Below are 14,202 nucleotides of genomic sequence, written 5' to 3'. Positions count from 1 at the left end.
ATTTTGAATTTTTATTTGTGCAATATTTTACAATTGTGTTGCAAGTTTAGATGTTGAGTATAATTAAGAAAAAAAAATCTTACCTCCAGCACCTGGACATAACTTGAAGGAAACCATCCTCTGGTTCCATCTTTCTCTCCTTCCCACCAGCCTCCAGGCAGAGACTGAAGCACCATGATCATCTCCCCGGCATCGAAGCTCAGTCCCTGCTGGTGCTGATCTCCACTGAACGGGTACAAAGTTTTGCAGTATGATCCAGACATCGCCCGGAAAAGCAAAAGTTTTCAGACACAAGCTGCCTGATGCCAAAGTTGTTGGCAAAGGTCCGCACCTCGGAAGAATGACAGTTTCTTGTGAAACTTGTTAAAAGTAGATGAACAGGTTGCAGGGTGGTCACGCTCAGTACACCCCGCACCGCACCGCGCCGCGCTGCTCTGGTGCGCAATGCTTGCTTGCCTGAGCGCTCCGTTTCAGGCCACAAAGCTTAAGTGTCAAGTCGCGTGAAGGGAAGAAGAGCAAACAGAAAACCAAGAACGACTTCAAAATAAAACCCTGAAAATGAGAAACTAAAAATTAAAAGCTTTAAAAACTTTGAACTTGTAATGTTGCATGATTGCCACAGGAGGGCAACATTTAACAAGAAAGAAGCACAAACGTGTCAAACCGGTTTTCACAGGCTGCTATTTGTAAAAACTGCACACAAAGGCATATTTTAATTCACTCAAATTGACAAACTTGCTATTTTTTTATTTTCAACCACGTAAATAAAGGTGTGACATTTATTATAATATCCAAAAATGTAATGAATTAACAAGAGGCATATGAAGCACTTAGTGTAATGACGCCAAGCTACCACAAGACGGCAGTGCCTCCATTCACTTGTATGTAACCCAGAGTCAAATGAACATGTCCATTTCCTTTTCATGCTTTGGTCCACCTGCTGCGCCGGCCGGCCGGGCGCACAAAAAGTTTGCAGAAGCCAGCGTTGGCAGTTAACGTCTTCAACGACCAGATGTAGACAAAGCAGAGTTTGCATAAATCCACCAGAGAATTTCTAAAACAGGTATTTTAATGCATTTGAGTTAATGTTCTACTTTCTGTCTGCATCTTCCAAATAAGCCCGACATGGCCTGTGCGTTTTCAAGTGAACTCTTTCAATCAAATGCTTCTAATTGTCTTGTCATTTGTGTCCACAGGCCTGCCTGCATCTGGAACTGCAACAATTCAACTCGACACAAAAGACACTCCCACATCATGCATACAACACTGGTAAACATGCATAAAAGACACTCAATTTAATCATTTCTGTTCAAGTTCATCTAATTAAATTCAGATATTCATTTTTATTAAGTTCGGGGTCGATATTGACGATTCTCTGGTCGTAGATATTCTCAAGTTCTACTCTGAATCGGCGACCTTGGGCACAAACAAATAGGAGAGAAGAAAAATCAATGTTCATCCAATCCAAATGGTTTGAAAACATCTAGATGATGAGTTTACCCTTCCAAATTCTCTGCTTTTGATTTTCATCTTATTGATTTGCGACTCAGCAATGTCTGCTCGTTCCTGGGCCTCTTCCAGTTCATGTTGGACCTTCCTTAATTTGGCAAGACTAAGATTTGCTTGCTCCTCCTGAGAAGATGATGAATTGAAATCAACATGAGTTGTCATTTATAGGCGACTCAATTAAGACCTTACCACTTCCTCGCTCTGCCGTTTATATACTTTGACTTTAAGTTGCAGTTTATCAACAAGGTCCTGCAGTCTCAAAACAGTCTTCTTGTCCTCTTCCGTCTGGTACGTGAGCTCCCTGATCCGCCTTTCATATTTCCGGACTCCCTTGATAGCATCTGCAGATCTCTTCTGTTCACTCTCCATTTCACTTTCCAGTTCACGCACCTGAAACATAATCCAAACTTAGAACTTAGCTTGACTCTCTGTAATGTTCCGAGACTTTAGGAAGGTTTTCGCGTACCCGAGCTTCCAGTTTCTGGAGTTGTTTCTTGCCCCCCTTCAATGCAAGGCTCTCAGCTTCATCGAGACGATGCTGTAGGTCCTTCACCGAGGTCTCCATGTTCTTCTTCATCCTCTCTAGGTGGCTACTGGTGTCTTGTTCTTTCTTGAGCTCCTCTGCCATCATGGCTGCCTGCGTTTTCAGAAATGAGTAACCAATGAGATGGCGTCATTTCAGCATGACCATAATATTTTCATCTTCATATTTACATCAGTGATGGCTTTCTTTGCTTTCTCATCAGCATTGCGAGCCTCTTGGATTGCATCCTCCAGCTCACCCTGCAGCTGGCTGACGTCAGAATCCAACTTCTTCTTATGGTTGAGAAGGCTCGTGTTCTGTATTCCAAAGATAAACAATAAAAAATATCTCAGTTTATTCCAGAAGAGTAAAACGGGAGCATAAGCAATTCCATGAATTCCACCTGTGAGTGCAGCAGCCCAGCTCTCTCACAGGCATCAGCGAGTTCCTGCTCGGCTAACTTGCGGCTTCGGTCCGATTGTTCCAAAGCAGCCCTCAGTTCTTCCACTTCAGCTTGCATCAAGATGTTCCTGCGTTCCAACATGGCGACCTGCTCCTTGAGGTCTTCTTGGCTGCGTAGTGCATCATCAAGGTGAAGAGTTTGCTCCTGCAGAAAGAAACAGATGTGAAATTCTGCTGTGTATGTGTGTGTGTGTACTGAAAGCGTTTGGGAACCTTGAGGTGGACTTGAATGCTCTTCAGCTGCTTCTGGGCCTCGGACGCCTGCCGATTAGAGTGGTTCAACTGCATCTCCAACTCATTGAGGTCAGTCTCCATCTTTTTCCTAATTCGCATGGCATCGTTTTTGCTGCGTACTTCGGCATCCAAGGTGCACTGTAAAGTATCCACCATGCGCAGGTGGTTGCGTTTCATCTGTTCAATCTCTTCGTCTTTCTCAGCTAGCCTGCGATCCACTTCCCCTTTGACTTGAGTCAGCTCAAGCTGGATCCGGAGAATTTTGGATTCTTCGTGTTCCAGAGAGGCCTGGAAGATAAAAATGAGCACATTACTGGCAAATTTTAGTATAGTCAACAGCGGTGGAGGTTTTTCGAAGATGCTTTGAAATTTCTGGACCGACCAAGCAGCTTTCTTTGTCCAAAAGTCAGCCACATTACCTCAGCTTCCTCCAGAGCAGTCTGGATCTCCGTTTTCTCACTCTCTGTATGTTTCTTAGTCTTCTCCAGCTCGTGCATGACTTTGCCATTCTCACCAAGTTGGTCAGAGATTTCAGAGATCTCCTCTACAAAGAATATTTCATAGTCACTATCAGACACAGATCAGAATCTTTTTTTGAAAAGAAAAAGGCTCTTACGCTGTAAATTTGTGTTCTCTCGTTTGAGGACCTCGAGGTGATCCAAAGCTTCTTCGTAGGAGTTCTTGATTTTGAAGAGCTCTGTGCTGAGGGTACGACATTCCCTTTGTGATCCTTCCAACTCAGCTTGGCTCTCTTCGAACTTCTGTCTCGACTCAGACAAAATCTAAACACACCATTAACATCCATCCAGTAGCAAAGTGAAGTTATCTTCTATTTTTAGGAAGCAAGAGTGACTAAGTATCATGCCTCCCTCCCTCCCTCCCTCTAACCTTATCAAAGGTTCTCTGCTTTTTGTCAAGGAGAGCTGCTTGCACATTGGCCCTTTCCACTTCAGCCGTGAGGTCATCCACTTCTCCTTGAAGCCTCTGTTTTGTCTTTTCCAACGAGGAACACTTGGCATTCATAGCCTCAATGGCCTCTTCAGCTTCTTGCAAACGTTGCGTGAGCTTTTTCCTGAACCAATGCAACAGTTAAGAGTTGAGCAATGACTCTAAGTATCCCTTTGAGTAGAATACCGACTTTGCCTCTTCCAACTCATCATTGCGCTGGATGGCGTCAGTCTCGTATTTTGTTCTCCATTGTGACACCTCACTGTTGGCTTTGGACATTGCCCTCTGGAGCTCGGCTTTGGCCTCCTGCTCCTCTTCAAACTGCTCCCGAAGCAGATCGCAGTCATGACGTGCAGATTGCAGAGCGTGAGCCAGGGCGCTCTTCGCCTAACGGAAAGGGACACCAAAGAGATATTGTTATTTCGAGGTTACTCTTTGGTTCCTGATGGCAATTAGCCGCTAAGATGCTCATTGTTTGTATTTTGAAGACAGCAGACCTTTGTTTCCTCCTCAACTTGTCTCTTGAGCTCCTCAACTTGCTGGGTGAAGGCAAGCTTGGCCCTGGACATTTGAGAAAGAATTGCCTCTTTCTCCTCCAGAAGACGAGTAAACTCACCTGATGGAAGAGTTCAATTGAGCGAGTGTTCACATATTTGGACAGGAATGTCATCAGCACGTTCTCACCATTTTCATTTTGGAGCCTTGCCCTTTGCGCGTTTAATTCCGTGATCAAGCGAGAGTCTTCGTCATGTTTGGACTTGTATTCATTCAGTTGGTCCTCCATGGAGTGACACAGCTTCTCGTAATGACTCTGTATTCATTGATTGAAATCCATGAAGCCATTCCCAAAAAGCATTTCGACAGCAATCCCTTCTTACCTTTGCTTTGATTGTAACCTCAATGTTGCCAGACATGTCATCCACCTCCATCTTGTATTCGCTCTTCTCCTTCTCCAGCTTTTGCTTGACCCTTTGCAGGTTGTCAATGTGCTCTCCCAACTCGGCAACACTGTCGGCGTGTTTTTTCCTCAAGGCGGCGGCTATGGCTTCATGGTGAAGCGTGGACTCCTCCAGGTCCCGTCTGAGTTTCTGAAACTCCAGCTCACGCTTCTTATTCATCTCGATCTGAGCTGCGGTGGCCCCTCCGGCTTCCTCCAACCTCTCGCTGATCTCTTCAAGCTCCCGTGCGAGTTCACCACGCTGTCTCTCCACCTTGGCTCGGGCAACATGTTCTGCTTCAATCTCCTCTTCCAGCTCTCCAATGCGTGCCTAGGGAAGGAACCATTTGGAAATAATACAATTGTACAGAAGTGGTTAACATAACAATTTGGACTGGCTGACAATCGGAGAAGAGCGGCAAATTAGAATTTTATGATGACTAAATGAAAATAACAATACAAGTGATGGACTGTTATATGCTACATTTCATATTTTATTTTATTCTAAATAATTCATTCAGAATAATTTCTGGATTTGGATTAAATTAACTAGGCGAAGGTCCATCATTTGTGAATTACCTGCAGCTCCTTGAACTTCTTCTGCGACTGCATTGCTACACTCTGCTCATCTTCAATTTTGGATGTAAGTTGGCTTAATTCGAAATCTTTCCTGAAAATGTCAAAAGAAAACAATGAGTACATTCCAAATGAAACTCTGATGCTGTTGAACTATTTTTGTAATGGTCTACTTTTTAAGGTTTTCCTCCAACGTTTGTTTGTCATTTTCCAAATCCATGATGGCTTCTTGGGCTAGTTTAAGATCTCCTTCAATTTTCCTCTTGGTCCTTTCCACATCCATGCGGTTCTTTTTCTCTTGTTCCAGCGACCCCTCCAACTAACCCATTGACACAAATATACATTTGTATTATTCACATCTTCGTCTGAATTGTGATCAAATTGCAAAGACCGACATCATCGACTTGTTGCTCCAACTTGGTCTTAGCTTTGCTCAGAGTGTTGACTTTGTCTTCCTCTGCTTGCAGGTCTTCCAGCGTCTGCTGGTGTGCCTGCTGCAAGGCTGACTTCTCCTTGGACAACCTGCCAATGGAATCATCCAGGGAGCACATCTCCTCTGTCAAATTTTTCACCTGAAGAAAATTGAAATCAAGTCATCAGACGTTCCTCTTTTGCTCCACACTTGGGTTTGCAAACCTTATTTTCTGTGGCGTGCTTTTCCTTTTCAACTTTGACCAGGGTGAGCTCTAAATCATCGATATCCCTTTTCAGCTCCGAGCATTCGTCTTCCAGCTTTCTCTTCTTTGCCGTGAGTTCGGCATTCACCTCTTCCTCATCCTCCAGTCGTTCGCTCAGTTCTTTGGTTTTTGCCTCCAATGCAATCTTGTTCTTTATGAGTCCATCGCATCTTTCTTCTGCATCTGCCAGGCTCTCGCCTTCCTAAATGACAAAAGACAACACAGTAATATAGTTTTATCTAGCTGTCTTTCCATCTGTCCTAAAGTTTCTACTCACAGTTTGGATCTGCAGACACAAATCATTTTTCTCCTGCACCAGGGAAACCATTTTGGCTTCCATCTCCTTTCTCTTCGCCTCAGATTTAGCTAGATCCTCTTTGCATTTTGCAAATTCTTCCTTCATCATGGCCATTTCCTTCTCTGTCTCAGCACTTCTCAAAAGTGGTTTGATTTTGAAGTAAAGCTTCATCCATGGCCAGTGTTTGACATTCATGAAGCAGCGAATATTATACTGAATGGTGTAAACCGATTCTCTAGAAGGGAATGGATTTCATGCAAGGTCATTATGATGATCAATATTTGTGTTGCGATGATTCTCCTTACCTCCTCTCCGACATTTGCTGAATTTCCTTTCTCCTGAGGAAGCCGCGACACAAGGCTTGAGTGATGGTGATGAGCGAGGCCAGTCGCTCATCCCTCATTTCTTCCAGGAGACCTAATAGGCCTGCTTTGAAGAACACCTACAGGAACGAAGAAGAAAAAAAGGGTCAATTATGGAGTATGATGAGGGTGGCTGAAATGGAGAATACCTTTGTATGCCCAAATCTATACTGAGAATGATCTACATCGATAGATCCTAAGAGCTTCTCTGCAGCCTTCTTGTTGTCAATAAATTGGCCATCAGGGATAACACTGGCATTTAATACTTTGTACCTAGAAGGAAACAACATAAAAATGAAGTTTTTGACTCATATTCTCTATGAACAACAAAATGAAATGAAATCATAGCGCTTTGGTCCCGAACCTTTGCTTGAAATCCCCATAGAGAATTCGACTCGGAAAGCCCTTCCTGCAAATCCTGATTCCCTCCAGCACACCATTACATCGAAGTTGGTGGATAACCAGATGGTGTTCCATAATTCCTAATCGACAGAAATATTATCGTGTAAAAATTAAAACAATACGACTTTATCAAAGCCCTAGTGTACAAATTGTTTGAATAAAAATAATCCAATTCTTCTAATATCTCACATTTTCAATGACACCAAAAACTAACTTGCTGACAAATGTGTACATACTTTTGAAAGATAAAGTATGGCAATCCATTATTACTGCTGATAATTTAGAACAAGGAGATGCCTGCATTTGAGGTACCCTAATTTGAAATACCTGGAGTTTTTGTTTCATTTGGGATGAGACACCGAACAAAATGTGGATGGGTACTCCTGAGATTTGTCATCAGCTTCCCGAGATTCTCCTGTTGGATTGGAGAGAGTCATCGTCATAATATTGCAAACTTGCCCAAGTCGAATCGAATATTACCCTAAAGAGAGCTGAAACAGTCTGGAAGGAGGAGCCTTTCTTTTTGGCTGCTTTCTTTGCACCAGCTGAGTTATCTGATAGAAAACGTCTTACGTGATTACAAGCATAAAAAAGAAAAGAGATAATACGTCTTACCATCTGATGATGAATAACTGCTATAGAGAAAAGCCAATAATTTTAGGCCTGCCTTCTGGAAGAGCTGGACTACACTTTCATTGAGCGGGTCCTTGTTTTTGTCTAACCAGCCTGTGATGCTGTAGTCCACAGTGCCAGCATAGTGCACCAAGGAGAAGTGAGCTTCAGCTTTGCCTTTCACAGGCTTGGGCTTCTGAAAGTTGTTGGACTTTCCAAGATGTTGGTCATACAGTTTGTTTTTGAAGGTGCTATCGGAGGCTTTGGGGAACATGCATTCCTCTTCAAGGATGGAGAAGATACCCATTGGCTGGAATGAGTAGACAGTATAAAAAAAAAAGAATATTTTTCCACAATGACAAGATTATTTGTAAACCACCTTTTCAATGAGCTCTATGCAAGCAGCCAGATCCATCCCAAAGTCGATGAACTCCCACTCGATGCCCTCTTTCTTATATTCTTCTTGCTCCAACACAAACATGTGATGGTTGAAAAACTGTTGCAGTTTCTCGTTGGTGAAATTGATACAAAGCTGCTCCAGACTGTTATACTGAAAAACACAACAATTTTACGTTTACAAAAAAACCCAAAAAAACCTCCATGTCAATGGGAACGTACGTCAAAAATCTCAAAACCAGCAATATCCAAGACGCCGATGAAGAACTGACGTGGCTGCTTGGTGTCCAACATCTGATTGATGCGAAGCACCATCCACATGAACATCTTCTCATACACTGATTTGGCCAAAGCACCGATGGAATTGTACACCTGCATAAATTGGATTGCATAATTCTATCCAGTACATATAGGAGGTTGGAATGCTACTTGCAATTCCCGCGTACCTGTTGCACAGTCTGTCCTTTGGTGACATACTCGTTGCCCACCTTCACTCTGGGATAACACAGAGCTTTTAATATGTCGGCTGAGTTCAGGCCCATCAGATACGCTGCTTTGTCAGCCACTGATGAAAAGAAACCAGCAAATCAAACAAATCTGACAATTGATCATGTGATGATCCAAATTACCCTCTGTCCCATCTGGCTCTGCTTGCTCTTCTCTCTGCTTCTGCTTGAACTTCATGTTGCCATAATGCATGACAGCACCGGTGAGTTTGTAAATGCCCATCCGCTCGTCTCCACTGAAACCGAGGGTGTCAATGGCGCTCTAAAAGAATAATACGATGATATGCTTCAATAAAATATTTTGTTTGATTTATTTTATTTTTTACTTACGTCTGTAGCCATCAGCTCATCACTGTCATCAATGCTGGCGACGCTGATCTCCCCTTGGCTGACGAACGGGTAGTCGTACGGGTTGGTGGTGATAAGCAGAGCCTCTGAAAAGATCATTTTGAGCCGCAATGGGTAAGAATGTTATTTATAATATTATTTTTTCCCCCCTAATATTACCTATTAGCTCAGGCTTCTTGTTGGACATGATTTGGTAGAAAATATGGTAGCTCCTCTCTGCAGATAGCTGGAAAGTGACTCTTGACTTTTCCAGCAAATCTAACAAGAACGATAGTAAAAGCTCAACAATAAAATGCATCTTTGATTTTGATTCAACTCACATGTTTCAATATCAGCTGAGGCCAATTTCCCTGTTGTTCCAAAGTGAATTCTTATGAATTTGCCCTGGAAATAAAACAAATATGTATTGTTTATTAATTAATATATTTTATAATAAATATATATAAATATAATATTTTTGAATTGGATCTCATTCATTCAGTGGGATTGCTTTACTCACAAAACGTGAGGAATTATCATTTCTGACAGTCTTGGCATTTCCAAAAGCCTCAAGTAAAGGGTTGGCAGAAATGATCTGGTCTTCCAGATTTCCCTACAACAATAACAATAAAGTCAAAATACATACACAGCATATAATGCAAAGAAATGTGACTTGATTTTCATGAGAAGGTAAACAGAAATCATTTGCTAGTCACCTGTAACTTGCCAGCTGCAGCAGAATCTTTCTTTTTGTCCCCGGAGCCTGCAATTGTTGCAAAGTACTGGATGACACGCTTGGTGTTGACAGTCTTCCCTGCCCCGGATTCTCCGCTGCAGGATAGAAATAAACAAGAGTCATTTTTTCTTTTTCTTTCATTCCCCTTCTTAAACATGCAACTTACGTGATAAGGATGGACTGGTTTTCTCGATCTGGAATTAACAAAAGGACAGTTGCGTTCTAAATTTTCATTTGTATTCGTTTAGTCATTCAATTTAAATTTACCAGTGAGCATGAACTGATAAGCATTGTCAGAGATGGAGAAAATGTGTGGTGGTGCCTCCTGACGCTTTTTGCCCCTGTAGGCCACCACGACCTCTTGGTTGTACACTGGAAGCCACTTGTAAGGATTCACAGTGACGCAGAAGAGTCCCGAGTAGGTCTAAAAACATAAACAGTCCATTTGAAAGCAGATGATTGGATACAATACAAGAGACAATAATGGCAAGTAACCTAGAGTATTTTTTTAATTAATTTACTTAAAATGCTTTTACTTTTTAATTTACTCCATATTTTAGAAGAGGATTCAACTTGACAAAAACTTAATCGAATGCAAAAATATAGACCAAGCAATTGCTGCCATGCTCACATAAATCATCCACGCCGCATAACGCTCTTTGAGGTTGTACAGCACAGCCGCCTCATTGAGGTGGGTCATCATGGCCATATCCTCAATTTTGTCAAATTTGGGCGGATTCATAGGAAACACGTCGTCATCCGTCACCGTGACAACCTGTAATGTTAATAATGGTTCAATTGGATGATACACTTTTTTTTTTGATTAGCCATACCTTTCCGACGTCTGTTTTGACAGTCACTTTCCCCTTATCTTTGCTCTGTATAGTGCCTTTAACAAAAAGCTCCTTTGGATCTACCACATACACGCAGGTTTTGGCGTCAAAGGGCCGATTCTGGGCCTCAATCCGCTCCCGCTCGGGCCGCCTTAGATACGGAGCGGCGTCCCCAAACACAGCCATGTCAGCATCCATTTTTGCACTCTTCTCTAAAAGTACATGTCAACAGTAATATTATGTATTATTATCTCGAATCATTCCATCACTCAACAACCCAAAAGGGTCCAACCTACTTACCAGCAGACGTCTCAGCTGAAAAATGCCAACGCCATTGGCGCTAAAGTCTTTTATAAGGTCTCCAACACCTATATTTAGGGCAAAGCCATGTGGCGGGTGGAGGAGCGATTACTTTGGCATGTGATTTAATGGGGGATATCACTGAGCTTTTGTTATAAACCCAAGGCACGGAGTTACTGGGATTAAAGATGAAAAAAAAGAAAAAAAGAATGTCAAAGGATGGCGACCTCTACAAGCGATACAAAGCCCGAAACAATTAAGGCTCCATCAAAGATGATTCAGCCTTGGCAACAAGCACAACACACAAGAGCTGCAGTTGTTTGATTTCACTCATACTACGTACATGTGAATCTCAGAAAGCTAAGTCAAGAGAGCTTTTGAATAATGCCTCATCATGGGCTCGCTCGCTCACTTTTGTTTGCTGGCCAAAGTATGTGTCAATACATGCTAATACCGAGGGACTATTCTCAATATTCCATCTTTGAAGGACACACAGTTAAGTCATTATACTATTTTGTATGCTGCCAATTTTAGGCACACATATATGATCAAATCAAGCTAAGAAAATGGTTATAATGAGAAAAAAAAAGATTGAAATAGCCATTAAATATACTTATGCAATATGCACTGGATTACAAACACTCAAACAAAACTTGACAAATGAATCCCTTCACTCCATTTTCATCAGCCCATTCTTTGCATATTTCAAATGACTACTAATCACGAAATGATATATTAGATGCAATCCATTGGTTAATTGGCTTACAATGTACTATTTTTCTTCTCCTCCAGAACAAGGTCCCTGGCCATAAAAAGTAAAAGTAAAAAAAACAAAACAAAACATTCCACTTGTAATATGTGCCCTCTGGTGAAGAATATAATTGGAATGTGACAACTCGCCCCGCTCTCCCCTATATTATTATAGTCTTTGATGTGATGTATTTAAACTGTCAATCAGTTTAAAATCCCTTGTCAGGGTCATGCAGGAGAAAATGAGATGACTGTAAACTGACAAGACGGGTGTTAAATCATGAACAAGCAGGCTATGAACCTTCAGCCTTACAAGTATGGGCTCCATCGATTTAGTAGATATTCTTAGGGAGTGTTCTCTAGGGGACTATGTGTGATACTAAAATTAGCTTGTTTTAACCGCAGTGTTTGTGTGCTTCTATTGATTGAAATGGTTTTGGACCAGCACCTCCTTGTGTGTCTTCGAAAGCCAGACTGAATGCGATGGATTGCAACAAGAGTTTATTGTAGTCTGTAATGTAACAGATGGCCAAATCTCATGGCTTAGGAGTAAATGTCAAGTTGAGTTCAAGTTGTCTAAATAAGGGGGTGCTAAGCACAGGTCATAGTCTATTATCTGTTTGAGATTATAAATTTACAACAGTCATTTGTGAAAATAATGCAGACAATCATTTGATTATTTGAGTGGAAGGAATTTCTTTTCCATATGGATTTTAATCTTTGTAATAATAATAATAATAATAATAATAATAATTACATATATAAAACAAAAACTATCACATGATATAGGATGCATACTATTTATGGAAGCAGCTGCTATTATAATGATTTTGTCGCTCCCTGGTGGCGATAAAGAGCAACACAGGTGTTTAAAAAAAGTGTGAAGTTGGTTGAAAGTTATCTATAGAAAGCCATTTCGTCCTTTACAGAAGCTAATAAGTCATATCAAATCATTGTTTTCTTATTATTCACCCACTTCTTAATTGTAACCTTCTCCATTTCACTTTTATTTTGAAGGTATAAGCCGGAAATGAATACGGGCACACCACTACGGACACGGACAACGGTGCAGGATTATCATCTTCGGAACTGACGTGAGGGAAATACTCTGCCCCTGCAATGAGGAACTTGCTTTGACATGGTTTTTTTTTTTCCAGAATTACGTATGCTGCACACCGGTAACGCTCCACGTCTACCTGCTCCCGATTGTTAGCCAAGGAAAGACCGGCCGGCGATGGACGACAGCTGTCAACGCGAGCCATTGTTTACATTCGGCGTAATCGCTGACGTTCAGTACGCAGACATGGACGACGGGCTCAATTACAGCCAGACAAGGACTCGATACTATCGAAGTAGCCTTGGGCTGCTCAGGAAAGCCAGGGAGAGCTGGGCTCACTCGGCCGCCCGTCCAAAGTTCATCATTCAACTGGGAGACATCATCGACGGCTTTAACAAGGGTCACGGCGCCTCAAGCCGAGCACTGGAGAAGGTCTTGGAAGAGTTCAGCCTCAGTGCCATCGACGTTCACCATGTGTGGGGCAATCATGAGTTCTACAACTTCAGCAGAAGCGAGCTGTTGCATTCCAAGCTGAACAGCTCCATCCTTGGCGACAGCAGCCTCGGTGGTGATATTTACGCCTACAGCTTCAGTCCCTTCCCCGGGTTCACATTTGTTGTGTTGGACGCTTATGATGTGAGCTTGCTTGGTGTAGATGAGGACAGTCTGCAGTACCACACTGCTTTCAATTGGATAAGAAAGCACAACAGCAACGAGGACCTCAATTCTCCTCCAGGTAACATCCTGCAGGCTCCTGCCACTTAAATGTCACCTGGATGTTGTTTTTGTTTGTTTTTTGTACTTGTCCCAGGTTTATATGATGACCTAGAGCAGAGGTTCTGCAAGTTTAATGGTGGTTTCAGCAAGGCCCAGCTGGACTGGCTTGATTCTGTTTTGGCTTTGAGTGACAAGAAACATGAGAAAGTCACCATTGTCAGTAAGTGATATTTATTTTTTATTACCTTAATATCAGTGACAGAAAAGTGATGAATGTCCAAAGTCTAGCCCGTAGTAAGAAGTAAGAAAAATGTCATATTCATGGTCCTTTTTTTTTCTTCTTCTTCAGGCCACCTCCCAGTCCATCCATTGTCCACCACCCCCGTGTGCCTGGCCTGGAACTTTGATGAGCTGCTATCCACTATCCAATCTCACAGTAGTGTGGTGTGTTTCATAGCAGGACATGATCATGAAGGTGGCTATTGCTTGGATCAAAGTACAGGAATTCACCACCTTACACTGGAGGGAGTCATTGAGACGCCACCGGACAGCAACGCCTTTGGAACCATCTCAGTGTATGAAGACAGGATGGTGTTGAAGGGCTTTGGGAGGATTCCTGATATTGATATTATTTTCCCTGACACCAGTCTTTGAGGCATTGACAACCAAAGATGGCAAACTGTCTTCATTGTGTAGGCCATCATTTTGTAGGCCATTAAAGGTTTGATTTTAAGAAAAATTAGTTTGTAAGAAAAAATTGTTAAACTTTGCACATGAATTATTTTGCACTGAAAGAAACAAATATTTCATGAGGGAAAACAATGTGATGTCTTCAGGAAGGCATGTTTATGAATTCATAGCACTTTTCTTTACACTGGCAAGATTTTTTTTACATTTTTTAATCTATTGTATAACATTTAGATTTTTTTTTGTCAAGTCGGGCAGTTTTCTAGATTGGTGATATATTGACAAGTTGTGAAAAAATATTTGAAGAAAAGGCTTGATTAAGGACAAAGAAACAAATAAAAATGTAAAATATT

At 41.8% G+C, this 14,202-nt stretch overlaps 3 protein-coding genes across 7 annotated transcripts in view; 1 reads left to right on the top strand and 2 right to left on the bottom strand.

Annotated features, from left to right (window-relative positions):
- gas7b (growth arrest-specific 7b) overlaps window positions 1-484 on the bottom strand; it is a 15,980-nt gene extending 15,496 nt beyond the window's left edge. Inside the window, exons 1-2 of one of the 2 annotated variants that reach the window (XM_088360176.1) lie at window positions 332-484; window positions 84-225 (exon numbers count right to left, since the gene is read on the bottom strand). In XM_088360176.1, coding sequence (XP_088216302.1) covers window positions 84-182 — 99 coding nt within the window. In that variant the 5' untranslated portion in view covers window positions 183-225; window positions 332-484. Of the gene's footprint in view, window positions 1-83 lie in introns of both variants that reach the window. The other variant, XM_088360175.1, reaches the window with a different exon arrangement.
- The window catches only part of adprm (ADP-ribose/CDP-alcohol diphosphatase, manganese dependent), a 14,651-nt gene extending 449 nt beyond the window's left edge, over window positions 1-14,202 (top strand). Inside the window, exons 2-9 of one of the 4 annotated variants that reach the window (XM_088360180.1) lie at window positions 90-1,063; window positions 1,197-1,269; window positions 5,657-5,815; window positions 8,781-8,904; window positions 12,406-12,482; window positions 12,546-13,181; window positions 13,257-13,382; window positions 13,512-14,202. In XM_088360180.1, coding sequence (XP_088216306.1) covers window positions 12,623-13,181; window positions 13,257-13,382; window positions 13,512-13,816 — 990 coding nt within the window. In that variant the 5' untranslated portion in view covers window positions 90-1,063; window positions 1,197-1,269; window positions 5,657-5,815; ... (1 more) ...; window positions 12,406-12,482; window positions 12,546-12,622 and the 3' untranslated portion in view covers window positions 13,817-14,202. Of the gene's footprint in view, window positions 1-21; window positions 1,064-1,196; window positions 1,270-5,656; window positions 5,816-8,780; window positions 8,905-12,405; window positions 12,483-12,545; window positions 13,182-13,256; window positions 13,383-13,511 lie in introns of those variants that run through there. The other 3 variants (XM_088360184.1, XM_088360181.1, XM_088360182.1) reach the window with 3 other exon arrangements.
- LOC148382975 (myosin-4-like) lies at window positions 1,427-10,262 on the bottom strand. Its single transcript, XM_088360162.1, has 36 exons — window positions 10,137-10,262; window positions 9,773-9,929; window positions 9,672-9,699; window positions 9,486-9,600; window positions 9,290-9,382; window positions 9,111-9,174; window positions 8,950-9,048; window positions 8,773-8,876; window positions 8,566-8,704; window positions 8,383-8,501; window positions 8,159-8,308; window positions 7,920-8,090; window positions 7,544-7,850; window positions 7,409-7,473; window positions 7,256-7,343; window positions 6,891-7,008; window positions 6,676-6,799; window positions 6,470-6,606; window positions 6,144-6,399; window positions 5,826-6,068; window positions 5,585-5,761; window positions 5,363-5,508; window positions 5,193-5,283; window positions 4,555-4,944; window positions 4,361-4,487; window positions 4,174-4,292; window positions 3,867-4,063; window positions 3,617-3,800; window positions 3,345-3,510; window positions 3,148-3,272; window positions 2,708-3,016; window positions 2,436-2,639; window positions 2,224-2,349; window positions 1,976-2,146; window positions 1,699-1,899; window positions 1,427-1,632 (listed from the first exon to the last, which is right to left on the bottom strand). Exons 1-36 carry the CDS (start codon window positions 10,245-10,247, stop codon window positions 1,456-1,458), a joined length of 5,598 nt encoding a protein of 1,865 aa, XP_088216288.1. The 5' UTR covers window positions 10,248-10,262; the 3' UTR covers window positions 1,427-1,455.

Source organism: Syngnathus floridae, chromosome 18 (assembly GCF_059516105.1).
Source record: "Syngnathus floridae isolate MCC-2025c chromosome 18, RoL_Sflo_1.0, whole genome shotgun sequence".
In the NCBI taxonomy this organism is placed as follows: domain Eukaryota; kingdom Metazoa; phylum Chordata; class Actinopteri; order Syngnathiformes; family Syngnathidae; genus Syngnathus; species Syngnathus floridae.
This window is presented reverse-complemented; position numbering and strand designations above follow the sequence as displayed.

Bases quoted from the DNA above. Each gene is read 5' to 3' on its own strand.
- LOC148382975 (XM_088360162.1), bottom strand. From the start codon at position 10,247: ATGAATCCGCCCAAATTTGACAAAATTGAGGATATGGCCATGATGACC. The intron at 6,800-6,890 runs GTTCGGGACCAA...GTTTCCTTCTAG, and splicing joins TATGGGGATTTCAAGCAAAG to GTACAAAGTATTAAATGCCA. The intron at 3,017-3,147 runs GTAATGTGGCTG...TTTATCTTCCAG, and splicing joins CTGCTCTGGAGGAAGCTGAG to GCCTCTCTGGAACACGAAGA.